General features: G+C 41.0%; 1 protein-coding gene across 1 annotated transcript in view; it reads right to left on the bottom strand.

Moving 5' to 3' along the window:
* Positions 1–27248, bottom strand: part of Csmd1 (CUB and Sushi multiple domains 1) — a 1489308-nt gene that overhangs the window by 257949 nt on the left and 1204111 nt on the right. The window contains exons 15-20 of the mRNA XM_005082604.4: positions 26287–26481; positions 21671–21809; positions 19157–19344; positions 15599–15787; positions 5749–5865; positions 3667–3882 (exon numbers count right to left, since the gene is read on the bottom strand). Of these exons, the coding sequence (XP_005082661.1) occupies positions 3667–3882; positions 5749–5865; positions 15599–15787; positions 19157–19344; positions 21671–21809; positions 26287–26481 (1044 nt within the window). The remainder of the gene's footprint in view (positions 1–3666; positions 3883–5748; positions 5866–15598; positions 15788–19156; positions 19345–21670; positions 21810–26286; positions 26482–27248) is intronic.

Here is a 27248-nt window from a genome sequence, read left to right as displayed (position 1 = left end):
ACAGCTCCTGAAACCAGAAAGCTCTGCACTTTCAATGTAGTTTTCACGACGAAGGCAATGGGTAGAAGGTTGTGTGTGGATAAATATACTGCTGGAGGTAAGTTTATCAGGCCTAAGTCACCTGTAAAGCAGGTATGTCTGCAGCAAAGCTATTCTCAATGTATGAACCAGGTTTCATTGGCATGCTATGAAAAATACTTTGTTAACTAGAAATGTCTATAAGCCACACCAGAAGCGAGCACTAAGTAAGTCTGAAACAAAGCAATATTGCCTGGAATATGGCTGCATGTGAAGAGAATGTCTTCAGAAGGCTGGCATCGCTGAGGACCTTCTGCAAGGCCTCATGTTTTCAGCTGCTCAGTGGGACCAAACAAAGTGTGCAGGCTGAGCACTGTTTGCCATTGGTCCCCCTGTTTATCTGTGGAGAAGACTAAGAGCTGGTGGGTCAGACACACAATGATGGAGAGTAGATGCTGATGTTTCAGTTTCTTGATGTTTGAGCAATCTGAAATGCCGCATGTTCAGTATGGACATGCCAGTGCCAGGCCACAGGGCAAATAAATGTCCCTGGAGTCTGGAGATAAGCAATGCTGTAAGGAACTGTTCTAGTTTCTTTATGTTGCTTTAAGAAGACATTCTGACAAAAAAATCTGGCTTACACTTCCAGGTCAGACTGTATTACTGAGGGAAGCTAGGGCAGGAACTCAAGCTTAAATTGAAGCAGGAACCATGGACAGCCTGCTTTCTTTTTTTTTTTTTCTTTTTTTCTTTTTTTTTTTTGGTTTTACGAGACAGGGTTTCTCTGTATTGTTTTGGCGGCTGTTGGTCCAGCCAAGCCTCGAACTCACAGAGATCCGCCTGCCTCTGCCTACTGAGTGCTGGGATTAATGGCGTGTGCCACTGCCACCTGGCTCAGCCTGGTTTCTTATACAGCCTGGACCATTTGCCCCAGGATGATCCTTTAGAGAGACAGGCCCTCTTACAGCAACTAGAAATCATGACAGACCCACAGGCCACCATGATCCAAACAATTTCTCAACTGAAGCTGTCCTTTTCCTAGGTGACTCTGCGTTTTGTCAAGGTAACAACAAAAACTAACCAGAAGAGAGACAAAGAATGATTGAATGAAGAAAGCTCTTTACTGTGTGAACACTGGGGCCATTTCTTCTGAGCGAGGTGTGTGATCAAGTGGGGACCTCAACTGTGGGTTGATGGAAATGGTGCTTCATTCAACCTTCTGGTTTCGAACCTCTATTCTCCTGTCTTACATTTTATAATCAGTGTTGTCAATGAACATATAGAGGAATCTAATCCATTGGTGTTTTCCTTATTGTTTTTTTCAGACCCAACCATATGTCATTGTATTATCAGACTATTAGAATTTTACTAAAATATCACTGTAGAATACTCAGCATCAGCTCCTCCTTCATTTCATCAAGCAACTACTTAACCTCTGAGGTCTACTCTGTCACTGTTGGCAACTCTGCTTTACCTTTGGGACAAAAATCCACTCAAATTCATCTCAGCATTCTGGGAACGCACTTATTCATTTGACCTTAGTTTACCATGTTCCAGGAAGGGAAAGAATGGAAAGTGTTTCCTATTGGACTCAACCAACTTGTCACAGACAATGCACAGACTCTTTCTAAAACACTAAAATGTAGATGTCACAACTCAGCAATCATTTCCTTCTGAAATTATTTTCCTATTATCTGAAAAATGTTCTGCAGACTCTCTGAAAATAATATCTTTCTGTTATTTTAAAATAAGTTAAAACTCTCTGCAAATATGCTGAGGTTTAATTTCTGAAGTTTGTAGCTTTGGTCTTAATGACTTCCCCAAAGTTACGTCTTGGATGGTTATTGGGCATTACTTTGCTGAAAGGGTGAAAAGTTGGGCATTGTATGACAAGAATGCAAAGAAGTATTCCCTTATGTCTTGTGGCAACACAGCTCAGAAGCAAAGGTAGGTGCCAGAACCTAGTTCTGAGACCTCCCAGCATGCAAAACCTGAAAATAGCATGTCTGTTCTTCCCCAGCATCTCGGATGTCCTGTTACAGCAGCACAGATGGACTGAGGCAGAAATCCAAAGACTCTACTGTCAACTGTGCACTGGGAGCAATAGAAATAAGAAACAGATGGGAGAAAGATGAATGAAAATTGCATAGACTCCTGGGTAATGTCTGTGGAAGGCAGCCACAGGCCTCACTGCCATATCCTTCTCTAGAGTATTCTATTTAAACTCATTATGGATCAGGATGCCAGAACATACAGTTGAGAGAAATTCTCATGGTGATCATGAGCAATCCTCTAAGGAAACTATGGAATTGGGATTCAGGCCCCAGCATAAGGAGACTGAAGTCTCTGGATAATAATGTGGCCAATATTGATATTATTATGACTACAGTAAATGTTCAAGAAATCATGCATTTGAGCCAGTCTTTGGAGCCTTTTTTATGCTCAGACATAGAAAGAAAATCAACAAAGTCAAATTAAAATAGCTGAAGCTCTTTGGAATTAGAAAAATACCCTTAAGGAGTGCTGTTAAAGAGGCATTCCATTTTAGATAACAAAGCTTCATGTCATGAGTGACAGAACCCCTTCCTTGTGAAAAACAGGGCACAGAGTTGCTGCTGGGAGCCAGTGGGAAACTATCTACAGGACATAAGATGAATTATCAAATATTACAACAATTGACCTACTGTCCCTATGAGTGTTTACAAAATTTAGAATTCAGGAGATCTTCTACACATAAGAAGTCACAGACATTTAAGGAACTTACAGGCCATACTATAAAATTAAATTACTTCTGATCCATTATGAATGACATGAGGGTTTTGGTCAGGGTACTGAGTAGGTCAGCACCAGCAACTATAACCGTTCACACCCATAAGTGGTAGGAGCTCACTCCTTGTCAATGGGGTGTGTAGAATGGAAGAAGAATGAGGGTGAACATGAGTGTTCTTCATTTTTATGAGTATTTTTCTCATGTCTAAGAAGACTGCCAGTGTCAAAAGCAACATAAATAATGCAATCTCACCTATGTAAATAATGCCAAGTGCAGTAGAAATTCTACGCACGGTCCACAGCACAGAGAGAAAAACCTGTTTTTTGACTCTGTCAGGTTATTGCCACCATGTATAATTCTGATAAAGTAACTAACTATCTCTCCTTCTCTGTATGTGATTCTCAACTGGAGGGACACAAATCAATGACTCTTTCCATGCCAGAGAGTGGGGTTTGCTCAGAGCTGGTAGAACCATTGAGGAGAATCGAGCAAGTAAATCTTTTCAGGAAACAGAGTTTTATTTACCAGTTTAAAAGGGAGAGACTGTGCTTGTAATGCAAGACTGATTGGCACACCAGTTGCCAGACAGACACAGGGGCTTAGCACTCAGCCTCTACATCCTGTGGACTAATAATTTGCTGAGGAGAGAGAGCAGAGCACGGGTAGGGAAGAGGGAGAGATGAAGAGAGAGAGACAGAGACAGAAAACAAAACAGAGGAAGACAGAGAAACTGAGACACGACACACACACACACAGAGAGAGAGAGAGAGAGAGAGAGAGAGAGAGAGAGAGAGAGAGAGAGAGAGAGAGAGAGAGAGAGAGAGAGAGAGAGAGAGATACCGGAATCCAAAGACAGAGACAGCAAAGGACTAACGTACCTGCAAACGTGATGTTGAAGCCTTCATAGGAGATAGAGAAGTCAGAGATGAACCTGAGTTGTGCAGTGAAGTTTCCAAACAAGCCAGCCTTAATGGTGTGAGGCAAGACTGACCCAGTGAGCCTGGCTACTGGTTCTGAGAAACTCCCATCCTCTGTGATCAGCAAATAGTCGTGGGAACTCTCGAGGTGGAAGGTGTGGAAATTCATCTGCACTCCTGAGAGATGAGGGCGGGACAGTCGATTTAATTGCAGCTGAAAAGAATCTCTTCTGGGCATAATTATAGACATCAAAGGTTTGGATCAAAATATCTTAAATTGTTCAATATTAAAATTATCTTGTATGACTCTAACTTTGAACTTTCAGACAAAAATTAGACAGAGGCAATTCTAAAAATCAAGAAGAAAAGTTAAACAAAAACAAATGTTCAAATATTTACAGGATCAGTTAAAGACAGATGCTGCCATGGGTTTCGGGATAGATATGAACCCAGATGTTGCTACAGAAGAGCTAGATGTAGCTACTGATTCACTCATGGATATAGGTAGAAATGTAGAAACTAATTGAACACCAGCATGGATGTGATACTGATATTCATGTGGACAAGAATGGACACAGATGTAGATATCATCACAGGTGTGTGAAGATGACAGACATCTGTGATGAGAGGGATGTAAGTGTGGCTATACATACAGATCAAGACTTAAAGGAATCTAAAAAGAGCAGGTGTGGATTTGTAAGGGTGAAAAGTATGTAGATACCTGGCTGAATTCACTAATGGTCCCCAGGTATGGGGGCTTGTTATCCCAGAGAGACAAAACACGCAAAAGTTCTCAGTCTCCTTTCCCCCTGACATTATAAATATTAGTTTTGGAGATATCATATGAAACCATGCACTGCTGAGGGCAAATTCTCTTGAAATTATAGTTTTGTAAGTCTCATGCTGTCTTTCTAGAAGTCAGGCTCATAAAGATTTACATTTTTTCTAATTAAAACACCTTAGCTACTCATAATCTGTTTAGTCTTAGTTTACTTCAGGGACACATTCTTCTTCCTTTCATGGGGATTTATTATTTAAATTTATATGTGAATTCATGGGTCTCTGTGTAGACATGAGAACAGGTGCCCTAGGGGCCAGGAGCATCTGACCTCCTTAGAATTGGAGTTATAGACTGTGAGCTGACTGATGTGAGCACTTGGATTTGAACCCAGATCCATTTCAAGAGTAGCATGTGCTGTGCTACTCTCCATGTCCTTTAACATGTGCTCATGGAAGAGGGTAAAACCTATCTACAAGGGCACTGTGAAACATCTAGGTCAATAAAACATCAAGTGGATTTTAAATATATACTGAAAGGTGAAGTCAATTAACTAAGTCTACTCCAAGGTCATCTGCCAGAGGAGAAATTCATCCATGACAAATATATATCTATATATCTATATATATCTATATATAGAGAGAGTATATGTGTATATGTTTATATATACATATATACATAAATATTGCAAAGTAGTCATTGTGATTGTATTTGTGCTCTGTTTTGTGCAATGATAATTACCGGTTTTCATTTTTGTTAAAATTAAAAGGTTCTTTAAAATGACAGATATACTTATAGATATAAGAACACACTCAGGGTAACTTGTTAAACCTAGTATTTATAACACATATTTCCCCCACAAAATTGGCTCCTTTACCCTTTGTCTAAGGCCTGGGTTAATCATCAGGACAATGTCAAGCAAATTTAGAACAGAAACATGAATGTGTCTCAGACATACAGACGTTTAAACAATCTCTTCTTCTTATAGTGAATCAATATTACATTTTATTTCATTGAACCTTCCTTTCCTTATCATTACAAGTAATTTCCAAGTTGATCTATTCACATATACAGTCAGGTTACTGAATGGAGAACAATAACAACAAAAACCACCTCCGTTTTACTCTTCGGTCTTATAAAAAAACTTAAGAGCTTGGAAACCACGAGACATCATTCATCCTCTTGGTTTTTTCCTTGCCTTTTCCTCTAACCTGGCCTCCCCAGTGTGTACTGTTCTTTGTACCAATGCCTGCCCTTTGTCTTACCCTTGCCATGAGAGACTTCGATGGTCCACGTACAGTTCAGAGAGTTTGGATAAAAGTCTGGAAATCCTGGAGAAAGGACAGTCCCACTCTTTCCATGGATGTAACCTCCACAAAGGGCTGAAATAACAGAAAACATGAACGGTCTACAATGGCTGCCAGCATGGAGTGTTTTTAATGGACAATTAATTTGAATAGGCATTAGCAGGATAAAATAGAAACCTAGATGTAGTTTGCCTTGCAGCAATGAGATGTCAGTTCATGAGCAGGTGTCTACATCACAGCACAGCCATAAAACCTAACTCAGTAGAGTGGGACAGAGAACTCCAGTATCAATATTTCAGGATAACTGGGGATACATTAAGCTGTAGTTCCCATTCTCCAGGGTAGAACTTAACAGTACTTTGGTGAACTCAAAATCCTTATAGCACAACATGTCATGTTCAAACAAACTAAAATATTTAACAACAATAAAGCTACTTATAATAACTAGTTCAGGAAAGCAACAATAGGCAGCAGTAGAATATTTTTAGGATTTTAAGGATGTTGGGAAGACATGACAAAAATCATTGAACGTGTGACATCATAGCAGCTGTGATTGCAAGCACATGATCTGCACAAGATCAAACCAACCTAAATTCTAATATGGATGGGGAGGGGACTATGAAGTCCCTCCCCTAGATGGGGAGCTATTGGTAATAAATGGGTACTATGAAAGGAGAGTCAGTTTTCTTCAGGGACGTAGCCCCTGAGAGGCCACACAAGCACCAGTGAATGGTCCCTAACCATGCACTTTTAGGCAGCACTAAACAGACTCAATGAGTTTAAAACAGGACGAGCACATGACGTTTGGGAGGGAAAAGCAAAAGGGGGACAGAGAAGAAATAGGACAGAAGAAAATAGAGGTATGGGTTTGACTGAAATACATGTATAAGCAAGAAAAATAAAAAATAAATGTATTTTACATCTATGCATGAATCATGGAAAAACATTTTTAAAGAGAGAAATACCTTTTTCCTCTTCTAGTCTGCTTTTAAGATTTAAACCCATATCCATGCACCTATATCCACAATGATACACAATATTCTTAAGGTTTGACACTCGATTGACTTTTTCAGTGACACATAGACAGATATAGAACCTCCATACTTGATAGACAGTAATGGAACATCTGTACTTCAGTGTAGGGCTTAGTGATCAAGTTGGAGTCATTATCGTTCCTGTCCCCTCACACATTCATTGCTTCTTTGTTCTGGGAACATTCAAACTATCCTAAGTTGTTTGTTTTGAAATAGTTAATTGATTCTTGCAAGCTACAGTCACCACACCTTGTAGTAGGACAGCGTAACTATTCCTCTACCACACTACACCCTCAGCAGATTTTGTACCTGGGTGTTCTACTGGCTGCTTCTATGAGAGCAACTTCTTTGGTTTTCAACACTGTCAAAGTTGTGGCAAGAAAACTAATACATTGTGTGATGAGTAGTTTTGTCAACTTGAGACACTCTAAAATCAAATGAGAAGACCGTCTCAACATGGATCATCTAGATCAGGTTAATCTATGGATTGTATAAGGAATTTCTATTAATTGGGGTAACTGAAGTGAAAAGATCCTTCATAGATATGGGTGGCACTATTTCATGGGCTGAGGTCTGAAATGAATAAGGGTAGAGAAAGCTATCTGAGTAGCAAGCATGTGTGCATTCAGTTCTCTAGGCTCTTGACTGTAGGTTTGATGGCCTGCTTTAAGTTCTGTCACTATCACTTCTCTGCTGTGATCAAGTGTAATTGGAACCATGAGCTGAAACAGAGAGCAGTTCACAGTTCTCTGTGTTTCCCTCCTATGTCTGAAAATGTAACAGCCCCTGGCTCCCTGCATGCTGGAGAAGGAGTTACACAGGAGGGCTGTCTGTGCTATATAATAAACATTAACACCGGGCAACATGGCACTCCCAAGCCTGTCCTTTGAGAGATCTTTGTGGTGTCTGGGAGAAGCATGCATACTTCCTTCCTCAAACTAAATGGAATGACCCATCATTTGCTAACTCATCCCTGGAACAATTTCTTCTCAGTGTAATAATCACAAACTGTTTTGTTAACATCATTTTCACAATTAATAACTACATGGTTATTGGATAATTTAGGAAAGGCACTCTGTACTTCCTCATGCTCCCTGGTCAGTATTTGAAAGGAACTTAACACATCACAACACATAAACCAAACAAGAATATTACTGTGAAACCAATCCAACAGAAACGTTTGAAGATCCTTTCTACAATGTTTTAATAGTTTCTCATCAGATTTCCCCATCTTAATGTTCCACTGGATCTACATTTCAAACATAAACTTCGAAGTCAACTCTGCCAATAAAGAGTTGCTCAGAACCTATTGGTGGCCACTGTCCTCAGCACGGAAGACGATCACAATAAGGAGAAGAGACAAAACCACTACCTCCCAGCAGTGCATGGCACACTGAAGACCATAACTGTGTTAACCATGATGACAGACTCTGGAAGAAGAAAGATGCCTATGAATGGAGCCAAGCAAAGGGAAAGGAGGGCAGATCCCCAAGACGTGAGTAGAGTTGGACACACTGGCATGGGTGGTCAGAGGCAGTTAGCAGAAAAGGCCCTAAAGAAACTGAGCTGTGAGGTCCCATGTGATGCCTGAATGAGAGTGTAGATGGTAAGGATACACAAAAGAAATAGGGCTCTCCACTTGTATGGTCTTGATTGCAGAGGAGGCCTACATGGCAGGAAGGGGAGGTGAGAAGATGGTCCTTTGGAGCAGTCTGTATTTGTTCACAGATGTCTTCCATGTATCCTAGGCCATTGTAGGGGGCTAGCAGTTTTCTGAGGTAGATGAAGGGATGCATTAGCTCACTGCCCGTGGAGTGCATGGGCTACGGTGGGTTTAAACGGAGGTTGTTTTGTAAGGCACAGGGAGAAAAGCATGCAGATAGCCAGATGTTAGTGGCAACAGGAGAGAGAGGAGCAGGAGGCACTAGCTGTAGAGCCATCACAACTTTCTGCTGTGAGGACTGGTACAACAGTAGGAAGGTTCCAAGCTGGAAGCCTAAGTGTAACATGGGAAGGGGATGGAGATGTTCGGAGAGGAAAGCAGAGTCACTTTGGAAGGCAGAGGCTTGAGGCTATAGGGCAAAGGACTGGGATTGGAATGCAGCAGGCAAGTCAGCTTCCGTGAGTGGGAAACCCTGACCAGGAAACGGGATGGCACAGTGTTAGATCGCCAGTACCACAAATGTGGAAAATGGTGCCAGGTATTTACCATGTGAACAGATCAGTAGAGGTGAAGATGGTAGAAAGGGACTTGAAGCAGAATGGCCAGGGCAGGATGGGAGGAAACAGGCCTGAGTTCCCAGTTGTGTAAGATGCACACAGCTAATCTATTTTAATCCATTGCTGGGCAGGCATAACTCAGCACAATGAAGTCTCAAATTTTATGAAGGACTTAACTATAAGAAACTATTTTATGTAACAGTGAGGTGTCAAATATTCTCTATTTCCGGGACAAAGTACTCTAAAACCTGCCCTTGCTCCCTAACTCATAAGTAGTAGTTTATATCCAACTATATTGAAGAGTTCCAAAATCCTTAATTTACTGTGTGTGCGCATTGTGTGCAGGCTAACCTATGTGTGCAAATGTGCACTTGTGTGGAAGACAGAGGACATCCTTCCTTCAGTGCCATTGCTAGGGGTGGGGTTCCTCACTGGGCCACCAAGTACCAGAGATCTGCTTGTCTCTGCCTCCCCAATGGTACTCAGAGATGTCACGTCCTACTGTGAAAGGCTGAAAGAGCTTCCAACTGGAGAATGTGGGGAGGAATTTGCAGGTGAGGCAGGCCCTTCAGTCTATCTTGATCCCATGGGTGCATACAGAGTTCTCGTTGATCCTCTCATTTCCAACGTTCTAAGTAAAAATAGCTGCACAAAGCCCACAGGCTTAAGGAGAGGGGAATTTAATATACAGAGAATGGAAATGAAATTCTCAGCTAAATCTAAAGACAGAGAAAATAAGATAAAACCCAGATTTTTGACTTCAGGGTCCCTACAGGACTTGACTATTCATAGATGGTCATGTCTCTGTTCCCTTGGCAGAACCACCAATTTCAAAGCATAGAATTTGAATTATAGGAATTTATTTCTTCATGCACTGTGGAGCCTTTTCTGGGTAGTTATGAAAGCTACAGTAAAAATTTACTTCTAAATTCCTTGAGGCTGTCACTCTGTGAGTTTGACATTTGTATTTCTAATATGTAGCCCACTATCTAGGGCCCAGACAGGTTTTATCAAAAAGCCCCTTGGACTGATGACTAAAATATGCAGAAAATAGAAAATGGAAGGTTGACATCTTTCTCCAGGTGTGCCACCACCAATGGGCACACTCCCACTAATGATCAAGTTTGGTGTTGACCTCTGCTTGGATATCATTCTCCATGAAAAATCCTTTACTGAAAGTTTTAACCCTGTCGTACTAACATCCCTTCATGCCTCAAGCATACAAAATAAATATTCAAAGAAGTCCCTGTCATTCCCAGTATGTAATCTAGTAAGAAAAGCAAAAACAATTACTTAAAAATATAGAAACAAAGTGAGGATTATTGTGCAAGTAAGAATACCTAGTAACTTTTAAATCTCTGAGGCAGCACAGGTGCACAGTCTACAAAATGCTGTTGAGATGCAAAGTCAGAAGGTAAGCTGCTGTCTATAACCAGGAAGGAGGATACCCCATAAGTGAGGACATTTTGGTAAAATGTGGGGGAGTCAATCTTTCTGCATTGCCCTGTGGTAGATGTTCTGATGACGTTTCTTTGACCTGTTCACATTGGCATGACTGGGCAATACACATCAACCAGCAAACAAACCTACAGACCCCCCATAGATGCTGTAGTTACTCTCTTCCAATACCATCACCTCCTTTCTCCATGAATGTTAACTCTAAGATCATGACAAGAATTGCATAATGCATTGAAGATTACAGTCTCAATTTTCCCTTCTTAGATCTCAGACACCAGATTTAACAAGTTCAAGACTAGGTGTCTACCTTCAGAGAGGAAGACAGGAGTTGACATATGGGGGCTATACTCATGCCAGAGTCCATTTTCATTCAAGGTTACTAGAGAGGGAAGAATAAGGTACCTCACAATGTCCACATGAGCTGAAGACCATCAAATCCACACAGCCTCTTCCGTGAACTATTTCCATCTGCCTACTACATGGACAGGCTTTGTGTTTTCACTCTGTCCTATAGCCACAAGTCACACCTTATGTGTGGCACTTCTGCCTAGTCCCATTCAGCTTTTCTTATGTCTTGTGCTGCAGGAGGACTCCAGGGCTTCACATGTGATAGACCAGTGCTCTACCACCAAGCTAAATGCCTTGACTGACTTTGCAGGCTTTAACAGGTCTATTTCTGTATTTTAATGTAACTGAACTCTGAGTTCTTGTACTAGTGTTTTCTTTCAAAAATGCCATGTGAAATGCGTAGCCATGTGCTTCCTTTTCTTTCTTCCCTTTATCATTTTCATTAATTTGTGGGGCTTTGTGCTTAATTTATGGGCTTGGTACTAAGCTGCATTTCAATTGCTCTCTCTTGCAGGGTGACTCCTGGCTTCTCCGTGGTTGACAGGATTCGATGACTATATCACCTTCTTTGCTTATTTATTTATACTGGACTCATAGTCTCAAAAGAAGTATTGATCAGACACCCTGCAATTCAAGGCAGTCTTACTTACAACTGTTCAGATGTAGAAGGTGGGCTCTCTAAGACATCCACAACTGATTCCATTCTCAAAGACAGAGAACTATAGCTGTGGAGTCCTGAGGTCATTGTCCAGAGTTCTGATACACCTAGGGACACCATGAACTGTGTTTCACACCTCTACACTCAGCAAGAAGTGTTCAACCTAACCCCACATCCTTCTGTTCCCTCATTTTGACTCAAATGATTTCTCCAGAGTCAGCTTTCTTCGGAAGACCAACTTTGAATGATATTATTATGTTTTCATTTCCCTATTCCCAGTCATTTTTCTTCACTTTCTTCTATGTGTGTGTGTGATTTCAAAACCTCTATTTCTTTTCCTTATGCTGATGCTAACTGTTAGGCAACAAATGCAGTTGTTTTGCATAAAATGTTTGTGTAAAGAATAATTTGCAAAGATATTTAATAACAACATTTCCAAAATGATCACTGCTGTTACCCTTTACCCAATAAAAGGATGACAATGGCTCCAATGCTCAATTTATTTCCTTAAAACTGTAGTGTGTTAACAATGTTTTTTAAAAGGAATAAATGTAGTCCTTGGAGAAGAGAAAGACTAGGTTTATCTTCTTTTTAGGTGAGATAAAATATTATAATTAATTCTAACTTATGTTTCCTTGATGAGAACTATGAATTTTTAGAGGTTTACATTTCCTATTGATGTATGGATTATTGCAATAAAAACCTGTGAGATTTAAAAGACTGTATGAGATTAGAAAGGGCAAAGAGATTCTCAGAGCTCAGTGCAAACAGCCATGACTAAATAAAACTCTCACGCCAAACTCTAAACTCTCCTCAAATGTGAAGATTTATTAATAACCTTTTACTGTAGGCTTTCTAGTCCTGGAAAGGTGCTACTACATAGCATAACAAATCACATTAGGGATCCCCTTAGATGGGTCAGATTTCAAATTTGCATACATTTGACTTGGAGTACAAAAGACAAAATGTCTTAAGTTAAATGCACTTTTATTTTCTCTAGAAAATGCCGTTTATAACTGGCCTCTCCGTAACATCTCAGCCACTAGCAGCACACAGGCCATTGTAGTAGAGCTGAGTCCTACTCCATTCCTAAGTCACTTCCTGTCTAAACATTTGTTTTCCACTGACTAAGACTCTGGGGCCTTGTAAACTGTACCCCTTCCATTGACCCCTCATGTTCTCCCTCATTGCTGCTGCCTGCTCCTCATGTGCTGAGTACCTTGGAAAACTTCCATCCTCACTGGCTCTAAACTTCACTGTTCTCTTTCCATTGAAAATATTTTTTTTACATTTATTCACTTATTTTACTATGACTGTATGGTTTTGCCTCCCTGTACATATTTGCACCATATGCATGTCTTTTGCCTGTGGAGGTCAGAAGAGGGTGTCAGATCCCCTAAACTGCAGTTACAGAGGGTTGTGAGTTACCATATGGCTGAGCCACCTCTGCAGCCCCAATACTGTTCTAGTTCTATAGTTTAGTTCTTCCTCTCTCCAGTCCTTACTGAAATCCAAAGTCAAGTTACAAAACATGTGCTTTGGTGTATGTATTATAAAGATATTTGTGTGTGTAAATAGTTCTACCTATATGTATGTCTATGCGTATATAATTAAATATTCATACTACTTGTGTTGTAAATACATTATGCCTAACAGCACTGGGTGAAAAATTTTAAGTGAAATACTATTATGTTTAGGCTGGCATAAAGGAAGGTCATAAAAGATGGCACTGGAAGTCAAGACAGTCAGAGTTCTGGAGAAGGCTGAGGTATGTAGTCAGCATAGGATGTGTGTGGCTTAGATAGCTTGGTACTATCGTGCAAAACAGGGACATGGATATGCATGTGTCTGGCTGAGCATGAGCAGAGGCAAGGCCATGGACAGACAGTTCTATCTTCTAGATTGCCTATCAATAAAAGTAGGACATCATCCCCCCTCAAGATCAAAGAAACAACAACCTGTGACCAGCTTTGATCCAAGGACTCCTAGGAACAAAAGAATACACAGGAACACCCATGATTGGTGACTGTTGAGAAGAATACATCTCAGAATAACAACATCACACAGGTCATGTAAAGTCTGCCCCTTGGAAGCATCATTTCCATTACCCAGACAGGTGCCTTGACAATGTGGTGACTGTCCTTTGCTGAGCAAGACCACAACACTCCCCACACGGTCCCAGTACTTCACTGTTCAAATCCTCACAGCTACAATGCAAACATTTGCAACCAAATCAACATGGCCCAGGACACTGGAGGCTAAGGCAAGAGGATTCCAGGACTAAGGTGGGCTGGGCTACACAATGAAATCCTGTCTCTACAGAAAAGAAGTCAAAAAAACATAAGCAGTGTGGGATACTTCCCACAGAGGCTGTCTCCGCAGACATTTCCTCCCTTGATGCACAGTGTCCTTCTCCATATCTTTGCCAGCACTTATTTTTCATCTTTTGAGAACACACATTCTAATGGGTGTGAGAGGAGACCTCCTCCTGATTCATCTCACCACAGACACTGTGTGCATGCCCAACCTGCCGGCCACATGCAGCCAAAGGTAAATATGTTACAATGTGAAAATCATAAATTAACTTAAAACACTAAGATTTTTTTCTTTGTAACTTGATTGCATGGTTTTCTCAAAGGTGAAATTTATAGATGAAAATGTTATATTACATTGTTGAAGGGTTTTCTAACCCATAGCATGTCATTTACGGCACCTTTTACATCAAATGTATTGACACTAGGGGAAGATGACACTATAATTACAATACACAGCATCACAGAACAATAACCCAGCTGCCTTCTGCCAACAGCAAGCAATGTGTGATCTTCCCAAAGAAGGTCATCATGCTCAGGCACCCATACTTTGTACCCTCCTATCAGGATGTAACCCCATGGATGCACAACTAGCACCCCTCTCAAATTTTCCCCAAAGTTGCCAGGTGGTGGTGGCGCACGCCTTTAATCCCAGCACTCAGGAGGCAGAGGCAGGCAGATCTCTGTGAGTTCGAGGCCAGGCTGGACCGATAGCCTCCGAAACAATACAGAGAAACCCTGTCTCGTAAAAACCAAAAAAAAAATTTCCCCAAAGTCAAAAAACTCTACTGGTTCTGTGTGTTTGCCTGTGAAGGCATTCATCTACCCTGAGTTTTCCGCTTCCTATATGCATGCACCAAGCACTGTTTGAGCTAGTACTCCAGTGAAAGACCAAAGATTGTCAGTGGTTGGCAGTTCTGCGAACACAACCTTCCCTAGACCTTACTATTTGCCATCTATTATTTTGAGAAAACTAAGGTACTTATTACCCATATAACACTTTAAAAGAAATACCTACAGTTTGGGAAAAGTTATGAAAGTGGAAATTATGTGTATATATAACTCCCACTTAAGTATTTATTTTCCATATACCTCTATACTTTGCTAAAGAAACAAATGTTATAATGGAGTGTATTCATGACTAAAGAGAACATGCCAAGAGTGTTTTCCAAATGATCACAATTAATATGTTCGTGTAACTTTTAGTTTAAAATTGAGAGACACACAGTGACACACAGTAATCATGAATTTCACTCCCTATCTGCATTTCCAAGAGTGGATTATTATCACAGGGCGAAAGGTAAATGACAGCACACACATCTTCTGGAAGATGTTCTAGGAGCCAAATGGGCTAGCGTAAGTATTCTAGAAGAAGTCAGAGGTCACTGGGACAAGGTGTATTAGCTTCCAGGAAACACTGTATGTGGACCTGGGTTCCTTGAGCCAGAAGAGAATGAGACTTGACTATAAGGACCACAGTGATCCCCATATCTTCTATAAACACACCTATAAAAACACACGCATGACTGAGCTGTCTGAGTCTGAATGCTCATATGAAATGTTAAGGAGAGATCACAAATTTTCAGTGTTCCTAAAAAGTTTTCCCAGCCAGTAGAGAAATACTGAACAATCTTCAGATGTGCAGTACTTAAATAGTTTGTAGAAGGAACCCCTCCTTCCATCAACCTTGTATCATGTGAAGCCCTGTGTATACTGGTCCACGTGTTCATGTATCCACACCTGCACTGCTTAGTTCTGCCTGCTGGAGCCCCACCTACCATCACAACTGGGCAGGGCGTGGTTCCACTGATGGTTCTTCTCACAAATGAGAGGCTCATCATCACTTAGTGTATAGCCGGGGTCACAGCTGAAAGTCACTGTGGACCTGATACCAAAGTTGCTACCATGCCGATGACCATTTACAGGGATGCCCGGGTCCAGGCAGGAGTCAGATTCAAGAGTTACACCTGCACGTACAGAGAAAATATGTTACTAAATGCCTTTCTTGATAACTGAAGAAAAACTCACCATATTATAATCTATAATATACTCCCACATATGCACAGACCCAGGGAATTATTCAGGTGAACTCTTCATTACCGAATTGGTCATTGAATATCCAAGTATCCATTAATGTAAAAAGTAATATCTCAAATATTTGACCTTGTTTTTCAAATTAAAAACAGTCCTTTTGATGTGTGCCTTCTCAGGTCATAGAGAAATGGTGCAACCTTGAATAACTCATTGACCTCTCTGAATTTTACCTTTGTTCCCTGGAAAATCAATGGACTCTTAAGGGAACACTAAACTAGATTTCATTCCATCTCTTTTCTTTCCCCTCTCTCCTTCCTTTTATATTTTGCATTCCAGTTACATTTTGGCAGCTACACTGCACTGTTCCTTTACCTGCCCACACACAGGCAAGCACACACATGGAATGTGACTTAAGACCGCATGAGAGTTGGTTTTCTAAAACGGCACCCATAAATCTACAGTTCTCAAATCTGCATCCCATTTGCATTTGCCTATGCCACAATATAAGCTGGTATCTAACAAGAACTGGGTCACTTCATCATGAGGTGCTTTGTATTTGTCTTCTCTAGAACAATCTATTCAAGAATGTGAGAATCATGCAAGAGTGTCAGTATTATGTTTGTGTAATTGGAGAAATGAAAACTCTGTTACGGTGTACCCTGCTGGCAGTAAGCTCAGACATGGACAGTGATCTGAGACTGCTCACCAAATGTCACAATGTGCTAGAAATTAGACTTTCATGGCCCCAACAATGACCTCCTGTATGCCAGGTCTGGTCATTTGGACTTTAGTCATGTGGTGACATGTGGATAGATTTTCTGTGCAGAGGTCAAACATGTGATTAATAAAATCCAGGATGACTTTAAAAACAATAGTAAAGTTTCCATAGTAGTATAGGAGACTGTGACCCAAGAAGTGGTAAAGCCACCAGGCCAGAGAGACTGACTGCTGAAAGACAGTGCACAAGCGCCAGGCATTCCCCATGCTCAGCAGCATCCTGATATCCTCAGGGGATACTTCCTGTGGATCGAGACCATTCTGATTATCCTCCCTGCGTGTTTCATAAATGTCAGGATCATCTAATTACCCACAGTGGGAGCTTTCTCAGGGCCAAGACCATCCTGGTTATCTGTGATGAACATTTTCTAACCATGGGAACCACTGTATTTATATACTCTGGACATTTCATCAGGACCATCCTGCTATCCACAGTAGGAGTTCCCCAGCATCAGCACCATTCTATCAACCGTAGGAGTTCCCAGCATCAGGTCCATTTTGCTATCCACAGTAGGAGTTCTTCAGCATCAGGAACTTCCACCATGTCCATGTAGACACTATCACCTGGAGAACTTTCTCAGGCCTCTACATCCTTTGGTGACACACACTGTACTCTGGGTCTCTTCCAAGTTCACCCCTTGTGTGTTCCCTGTCACAGGATGGATGGAGTGTCCTCATTCTCAGAAAGCCCTTGGAGTTAGCAACTAAACAAATGAACAAGCCTGGGTCAGGCTGGGAACACCATGGGTTTACAGAGGTTTGAGGAACCGAGAAATCACAGGGCTGTGACCTGAGTCTCCCAGGGGTCAGCAGAGGGTAAAACCCAACATGCACTTTCATAGTCACATTTTCAAAAGGTTAATGTGGCTGAACAATGAGAGGACAAAACACAAATTGAAAATAATTGCAATATTTTTACCAATAAGTATTTTCCTTAAATGGTCATTCTAAATCCTTAAAAAGAAAAGGTCAATGTTTCCACAGACACAAATTGTAGCATGATGTGTGGCTAAGGCTACCAAAAGTGAGTGGCAGTCTCCATCACTCTACCCTTGTCTTGATGTGCTTCTTCTCCCCTCCCTCCCCTACTCTGCTCTTCCTTCCCCTCCCATCTACTCCCCTACTCTAACTCTCCTCTCCCTCTCCTTTCTCTTCTTATCTTTTTCCCTACATCTTCTCACTTCTCTCTCTCTCCTTTTCCCATTCCTTCCCTCTCCTTATCCTTTTCTTTCCCCTTCATTTCTTTTAGTAGCAGAGTTGAAATTTATTATTATTCATTTTTAATAAAAATAACCTTACACGAACATGATCATAACCTTATATGAGCAAATGTTTCTATAGGTAAAACACATAGAAATGCATTCTGAATGATGCTGTGCCTGGTTGGCAGAGGTTCTGTGCAGAGGTGAGCAGAGTTGATGATGAAGGAAGAGGAGAGGTCAGAAAAGACTACAGAAGATGTCATACATCCTATTCATGCATTTATAAAATTGTGTGTATATATAACATACAGCTGTCATTAAGATGTAAGTCCTTTGATTTTGAGAAAAGGCTCCAAATAGGAACAGTCTTAAATATCTTGCCCAACAGAACAGGTCCTTTGGGGGCTGCAGCAAGCCCCTCTTGGGCTCCCTCTCTCTTCCCTCTGTTTTCTGGCTAAGGTACTCTCAGTGAGAGCTGTAGAAACTTTGCCCTCATCTGTTTTAATTTTGGTTTACTCTTGTTAAAAACCTACCCTGCCCAAGTTTATATATATATGGCTATAAAATGAAATGGTACAGCTTAACTTCATAACTTCAGAAGCTGAAACTCAGAGCCAAACTGGACAGAAAACTGATCCTGGGTTGCTGAATACACTGCATCCATCATGGCCTACCAACTGTTAACTGTTCTCAGCAGTTACTTGGCATTCACTAAGCACAGCTGGGTTTTAATTCCTTCCCACCTCTGATCTAATGTTCACCACCCTGGAAAACCCATTCACATGATCTCACAGACCAGGGTGTTCTGCACAGTACCCTGGCAACTGGCCTGACACAGCACCCAAGAAATGGCTTCTGTGTGTGTGTGTGTGTGTATGTGTGTGTCTGTATGTATATATGTCCTACATGATATAAATATATGAGTGCAATATAATAACAAAATAAAATAATACTATAATGTTAATTATATATCACACATACTATTCTATATATAGTATGTTATATATGGTATATATGGGTATGTATGTGTATACAATATAATAATATAATACATATATTAACTCATCATATGGTAAAGGAATACAATTCATCATTTAATTATTATATCATTTTACTTTGTAATAGGCAGTTGATATTTATTAAGGAATCAAAAACAACCTCCCACCTTCCAAAAGGCACTCTGTAGGAGACTTGTTGAAACTACTTGACTGTCAGATTGTCTGGGGAGTCAACCCATTTGTCTTCACACTTGAAGACAAATATAGGTATGTCTATCACCTGGACACAGTGTCCTGCCCTGGAAGCCAACCAGGGGCCACTTACTCTCATAGTGGATGAGGAAGCCAACGTTAGCCCGGCTACTGTCAGTGGTGAAGAGCAGGTACATGTAGTTGCCTGTGCTGATGAGGAACTGAGGCGCCTGTGTGCCATGGTACTCTCCGATCAGTGGGGATGAACTGGCTGGCCCGTCCCGTACTTCCAGAGTATCATAATTGACTTCCGTCTGGAACCTGGGGAAAGTTGTGCAGAGTCGTGTCAGTTTGCACACCTGTCCAGCTACATCCCTCCTAGCACAAACGTCAAGTGCATGTGCTGACTGAAATATAGACATATATATTGTATTGCTTGTTGGATCTAATTCTCTGTCTGTAAAACAGGCTATAAAGAAGATCACTAGCTATCATGAAAATAAAAATATTGTGACCTACTTCATTCCCTTAGAAATGTAGGTGATAGAGGACAGAAAAATGAATGATGGACAGATGTTAAATGATAACTGGATCATGTATGACACACACTTACATACATTATATGTAATAGATACTAGTCAGGTAGTTTGGTCATAGACACCAGCTACATAGATGATAGGTTATAGATAGACAGATGATAGACAGGTAGATGACAGACTAAGAGAGACAGATGATGGACAGATACAACATTCAGTAGTGAAACAATTGGTGATTGTGATTGTTACACTATTTTACAATTCTCTGTTTAACATATTATAGATACCTTGAAATAGACATACTGAAGATGAATGCTCCCTTAAGAGGGACTGCATAGCACATTGTATTTAAATATCTTTCCTGAAAATCACACTGTGCTTTTTTTTTCACACCAACTCTTGAGGGACCAACACTGAGCAAACTGCTGCTTCTGAAACTCAGTGATGCCATAACGATTTGGGAAAGTCAGAATGGCTTCCAGATAGCTTTTAACTCTGCTTGTACTGCCAGTGAATCCAGCCTGCAATTATATTTATATAAAACTGAGGCACCCAGATCCCCCTGGTGCAATGATAGCACCATTCTGGGCACTGAGATAATTTCTTCAACAGGCCCATCTTGTCCTCCAAAGCTAACTCAGTTTCCAAGTGCCTCTTTTGGCTCTGAGGGAGCATCTCAGAATTTCATGCCTCTGACTCACTCTGTAGCTGAGCCAAATGTGTCTCTAAAGCTGGGCCACCATTCCCCTGCTGGGTTCAGGCTATTGCTAGGAAGAGAAGGGAGCCAGGGAGCTAGTTCGGTTTATGTGCACATTTCCACAACAGCAAAAGGATGCTGAATCTCATTTAGCAATACTGTCTTGTTCATTATCAACTTGGATGTTCCTCAGCAAAGACACAGCAATGTTATGTTTTCCAAGCAAACCAGGCTGCTACTCTGTGCTCTATTCTTCTATATGGAGGACTGTAAGCAATGTGTGTCAGATGGAGAAGCCAGAACAGGAACTGAGGCTGGTGGTGCCAGCTCTGTCTTTATTACTCTTAAGACCTGTTCTACAGGTGCTATGGTATACAGACAGTTGAGTTTAAATTTCAGAAATCTACAGATGCATGGAGTCTTATGTTTGGATCTTGAGTATTCATGGAAAACTTTCACATTGCTTTTAGCTTGGACAGTGCAGACTGATAAAAACACACATGGAAAACTGTAAACTCACGATGCTTATTATGACTTGGCAGTCTGGCATCCTTGCATGGCCAAACCATCTGTGGAGAATCCAAACCTTATTTGCACAGACCCAATGTCAGCTATGAACCAAGAACAAACTAAAAACCGTGCCATGAAGTTCATCTTCGAAGAGATAAGCTCTGACTGCATGTAGGTTGAATGCCTAAAATTTCCAGGAATATTAATTACTCAAATAGAAGTTACCCAAATATTACACCAAATTCATACTAAAAAGATCACAATTTAGAAATTTAGCATGAATCTTTCTTCAAGAAACAGAAACTAGATGGGCAATTGAGACTCGACTTCAATGTTGAGATAAATGGCAGAGTACCTCTTGCTGGAGACTAACAGTATCCTTACTCTCACAGATTATTAAACATATGTTCTGATCACTAAGTCAGACTGGGTTCCAGTCATAGTGGTTCCCAGTCACTGGAAGGCTCTTAATATACTGCACTAACACTGCTGGTGGCTCTGCAACCTTTGACTAACTTCAGGTGATGGCAGCCAACCCAGAACTGGAGAAGTCATTTCTGGCTGTCATGGAGGGTGCAGAAGGACCCAGCAGGATGGGGAGCTGCTTTCAGCGAACGCCACAGAACAAGCAGAATACTTGCAATTCAGGTCCCAAACCTATACTCAGGGTAGGTCCAGGACAATGACCATCCACATGCCTCCCTGTCTGCAGCCCAGAGGTGAGACATCATTGCACCCACGAGATAGCAGAACCATGATAACAGGCAGCATGGGTGTGTCATCCCCTGGTTCTTGGTCTTCCTTGGGATCTGAGGATGTTCATTGCTTTAAGGTATATTTACTTAACACAGGAAATGTAGCTGCAACACAGGGTACCAGAGCAGCAGAAAGGGTTTGATCTCACCTGTCAAATGTTATTTTGATGGAATGTCCTGGCTTCGCTTCAATGATCCATTCACAATGTAAAGAATCCTTGTAGTATCCCGGCCATCCTGGAGGTAAGATGACCCCACTAGAAGCTGTCAGGTGCCCACCACATGGAGCTGGAAGAGGACACACAAATCTGTCAAGAAAAAAATCAAGTCTAGGAAGGTGCACCACAGCAGCCTCACACTACAGGTAGGTACTGTGTAGTCAGACATTCGTGGGGCCAATGGTTGCATTAAACAAAATCTAGACTTCAGGAACCCTTATGGGATGAAGTCAACAGGTATATTCCACCATTTTCTGGGCTTTATCATCAGCGACGTTTTCCTGCTATAATACACCAGGTATATATGAAATATCTGTGTTAAGTGGATGTGCAGGGAAAACACCTTCGCTCTGCTGAGGCATGTGTAACTGTTTATCCACATCTCACACAAGTATCTGCTTATCTACTTTGGATCATCCCAACTCTAAAATTTAGTGTCCCGAGATGGTATGCTACTGTGAAAATTCATGCCAGGGTGTGCACTCATTGCATTAATTACTCATGGATGACATATAATTGTTGACGAATGTTACAAAACACAACCAGTGCTGTCAAATTCATTAAGCAAAGTGCTGCTTCTTTTGAGGCCTTTTGTGCCAAAATGGCCTGTTATTACAGAGAAAAGGGCATTTGGAAATTGCACAGTAATATTAGAAATATTTATGGTCTGAGAGTGCTTAGATAATATTTTAATATCTAATTTTAGATAACATGTTAATATTTAATATAATGTCTTGGGTAATTTATTTAGCTATCCCACTTTTTGTTTGGGTCCTTATTGATAGTTTATGATTTTGCTGGGAAAGTCATTAATTTCATCAGGACTTTCAACTTTATTGTTTAGCTTTATTTTTAACTTTATTGTCCTAGAGTTCATGTTTCTGTGCACAAGTATTTTCCTCATAATTCCCTGTGCTTTCACAAATACCAGTGAGCCACAATAAAGGATACAGAGAAGAGGCTAAATTAATGTGTGCAGAGATCTGTTTAGCTAGAGGCCACATGCTTTACCGCAGTGATGTTCTTGGCTTCTGGGAATATGCCAGAACAGTTTGTGGTGAGACTCTACATACCTGAAATTATATTATTACTACAGTAACATTTTTTTTTCTTGTGAACTGTCACTGCCTTATCTCCCCTGCTAGTATCTTCATCAGAATCCCTGGGGCTTCTTCGTTAGTGATGCCAACAAGGGACTACACGCACCTTGAATTACATTTTCATGTTGGCTATTATTAACATAATCCTCTCATTGTTTTTGTCTTTCTTTTAAATGATTGGCCCTTCCTCGGAGGCCTGAAAATATTACAATTCAAGCATGGGTTTAGGTGTGCTGTCTCAAATGTGAGTGCCCTCCTTAAATCTGGGTGTGCTCCCTCATATCCGGGTGTGCTCCCTCATATCCGGGTGTGCTCCCTCACATCCGGGTGTGCTCCCTCACATCCGGGTATGGTCCCTCACATCTGGGTGTGGTCCCTCACATCTGGGTGTGGTTCTTCACATCTGGGTGTGCTCCCCACATCTGGGTATGCTCCCCCATATCTGGGTATGCTCCCTCATATCCGGGCATGCTCTCCACATGTGGGTGTGGTTCCTCACATGCGGGTGTGGTCTCTCACATGCGGGTGTGGTCCCTCACATCCGGGTGTGGTCCCTCACATCCGGGTATGCTCCCTCACATCCGGGTATGCTCCCCAAATTTGGGTGTACTCCTCCACATCTGGGTATGCTCCCCCACATCTGGGTGTGCTCCCCACATCTGGGTGTGCTCCCCCACATCTGGGTGTATGGCCTCACCTCACATCTGTGTATGTGCTTCACATTCTTCCTAACTGAAAGATTTCCACATTGCATGACTCTAGGTGGGCTGGAACTTGGGGTTCAAATTTCTCTGTGATTCCAATTAATTAGAGATCACCTTTGCATTTTACATATTTTCTTCGAATTATTATTCATGGTACTTTAATCCCAATATGAAAAACCCTGTAGCTTACAATTGGTTTTTAACTTGTTTATCTTTGCTTTGTAGTTAACAATGTGGGTTATTTAAAAAGCCAGTCCCAGAGAACACAAGGAACAGGAGTGTTCTGTGAGATCATCTTTGTACATGACTGTTTTGTAGGAGGCTCAACACTGCTTGCATGGAGCATTCTGTAAGGAACATGAGAGGCTGCACATTCTGTAAGGCATGAGAGAGTCTCCACATCCTGTAAGGGACATGAGAATGCCCATGATCTGTAGGGGTGTGAGAGTCTCCATGTTCTATAAGGGGCATGGGATTCTTCTCATCCTTTGTAGGCTTGTCCCTGCTCACTTCCTCTTGCCTTGCCCTTTCTTCTCTCCTAGTCTGCTTCCATTGGAAAGTCAGACTTTAACCCGTTATCAACCGATCCAGTCAATTGGGAACTGTTATCAGAGCATCCACCTGCCCTGCCAGGGATTCATTTGCAATCACTAATAGGGTTTTCTAAAGTAGGGAAGCTTCCAGACTCTCTCACCTATCACCATGCCTCTCTCTAAGACTTGCTTTGTTAACAACCTCAGCTAGAGTCTGCATTCCACTTCATGGGGGTGGGTCTTTCTAAAGGAGAAGAATTCCTTCACCAACTTTTAATAAGATTGACAGTTTCCCCTCTCACCAGACTCCTCATCCCTGCCTTGATCCGGCCCATTTACTCTCCTTGTCCTCTCATGCAAATGCTCACCTACCAGCTTAGAATGCATTCCTACACAGTCTATTGCCCACAGAGGCACAAGGATAATTGTGGGCATACAAGAGCAGGGGCTAGAGCCTTGTTATCTTAAACATCCTTCTCAATAAATCATTCATGCTCCAAAGTCAACAGAAATGCTCGACTGGAACAGTGTCTGCAAACAGGATTGTCTGTGTCGTCAACCAGAGAGTCTGTAGCACATGTTTTTGGAGGATTAAAAAATTCCATGTCTCAACATTTTTATAAAAAGTGACATACAAAAGTTACATGGTATATGTTTCATAAATCAAAGTTCTCTTACTGTGGTGATTTTTGTTTTGATTTCTGTTCCTTACTTTTGTCCATTTATAACCATGGGTCATATCTGCAGTTCACCAAAGTGAGAAACAATTTACAGAAACAACTAGAATACTGTTCTGTGTTTCATCACAACTCAAAGAGGCAAAGACTAGGACCCAGTTAGGCACATTTCTGGCCCTGAGACTACCCATGCTCCCATGAATGCATATACATGCATGCACGTGCAGGCAATGGACTTGGTAGATTTAAGAGAAGGAGTAAATGAATTTGGGAGATTAAAGTGGTAGGTGGGAGACAGAATTGTAGGAGAGGAATGAGAAGTGGACTTGACAAAAATGTATTACATGCATAAATAAAATTCTCAAACACTAATTTTTTTATTTATTAAGGAATGACTATGGAGGTTGGAATAGGGCAGAATAAGTCCACCCAGATTAGACACACACCCCTAAATTATTGATGAGGAACTCTAAAGGTAGGCCTAGGGCAGGATGAGGCCACTGTGCTACTGGCTGCTATTCAGAGGCTTAATCTGTACATTCAGTCAAGCTCAGTTTAGGCCTCCTGCAGGTTACAGGACTGCTGGTAATATACCATGCTTGCTTCTGTCTTTGCAGGGTACAGATGATAGAGTTGAATAGGACAGCAATCCTCAATTTATATAACACTTCTTTATTTACTTATTAAAAAGAAACATGTGTTAATGTTAGAAAAATAGGAGAAATAGATATCAAGGGGAAATACTTCCTCACAACAGTAATTAACAAACAGCTCTTAACACTTTCCAGCATTTTGCTAATGTGGGCTTCTACTGATTTAAATATTTCGGTCATGGTACATCATAACTCATTTGAATTTATATGTTCAGGTGGTATTTAAGGGGCACAGCTATGTTTTAAATGGTTTCATTATACCTATAGTTTTGTGACATCTGTCCTCTCATGTGATAAGTTTTCAGTCATGTTATTTTGATCTTACAAAGTTTGCTGCAGTGAGTAAGCCCTGGCATTTGAATACAACCTAATTACCCAAAACCTCATAGTTAGAGCTTTTCTTGTTTGTAAGTCTTTGCTCATACAGTTGGACAAATGACATTCATCAGTATCACCATTTATTGCTGGTAGAATATTTTGTGGTATTATTCTATTATTCTAAAAATATAGGTCATGGCTCAAAAGACAAAATGATTGTAGGGATCAATAGAAATTAACTCTGGAATGCTGTCACCATCTATTCTTGATAGCACAGCCAGGAGACATCAAGGATTTCTCCACTGCCTTGTCAATAATCTATCTCATTAACATCTATAAACCTTTGATGATCATCTCATATTGATTTTGCTTTTGAACTGCTTCTCAGAGCTACCATAAGGGCCTGTGCCCACCAAAGCCCTGGTCTTAGATGTCCAGCTTACAGACTCAGATGAAGGAATTCCTTCATTTGAATTAATTTTGCAGGTCTTTCTTAAGGACTCCAGGGAAGATGACAGAGTCTGCTTGCTGACCTTTCTGAAGGACAGAGTTGCTGGCTTACCTTCACATCGAGGGACAGTAGAGCTCCAGACCACATTCCCATCTTGCAGGATGCAGGTGATGGACTCAGAACCATGGGTCTTCACAAAGCCATCGTCACAGTGGAAGGACACAGAACTTCCCAGCAGAAACCTGTCTCCAAAACGCCGACCATTCACAGGAATGCCAGGGTCATGACACTCATTCTGACCGAATGCTGAACAGAGAGAAAGTCAGTAACATAAAGACGCTTAAATAACAATTACATGTCCTAACAAAGAAGGAGACATCATACTTATAGAACAATGATGTAACAAGATTCCATGTCCATTATTCATAGACAAATCTATCTAGCCAATTGGATATCAGGGTAAGAGAGGAGACAACATGACAAAGCCCTGTGCCTATAATCCCCAAACATGTTGCTGCTAAAACAGCCCTTCACTGTGTACTGAGAAGATGAGAAGATCACAGCACAGGTGCTAAGTGGGGAGATCAGAAGACCTTTGACCTGTGACAGCTCTGCTATTAGCCTAATCATGCGATGGGAGGCAGAAATCTTACTGTCTAGAGCTGTCTATTTTTGTTTAAAACGTGAACATATATACATATATGTATATGTTTACATTTTCTTATATCCCAGAATTACTATAACACCAATTAAACTAAATGTGCTCAAATTCTAAACACACAACACAGCATTACTGATATTTGCCCCATTACCTCACATTTCCTTCGTAATTTCAAACACTTTGCAAAAGTTGAAACTAAATCAAAGGGAAGTTATCTGTCAAATATTTACAAAGTATGACCAGGTACTGATATTCTTAGCCCTAGTGCTTGATATCTGATACACTAATGTGTTTTTTTTTCAACCACACTGTATCGTTCAGTAGAGCATGCATATTTGACTGAATGTTGCTGGATTGATGGAAGGATAAATGGATTGAAGGGCTGTTGGATACAATGAATATTGAATAAATG

Source organism: Mesocricetus auratus, unplaced genomic scaffold, assembly GCF_017639785.1.
Source record: "Mesocricetus auratus isolate SY011 unplaced genomic scaffold, BCM_Maur_2.0 Super-Scaffold_100031, whole genome shotgun sequence".
Classification (NCBI taxonomy): domain Eukaryota; kingdom Metazoa; phylum Chordata; class Mammalia; order Rodentia; family Cricetidae; genus Mesocricetus; species Mesocricetus auratus.
The sequence above is the reverse complement of the archived record's forward strand: the minus strand, read 5'-3'. Positions and strand labels throughout refer to the sequence as shown.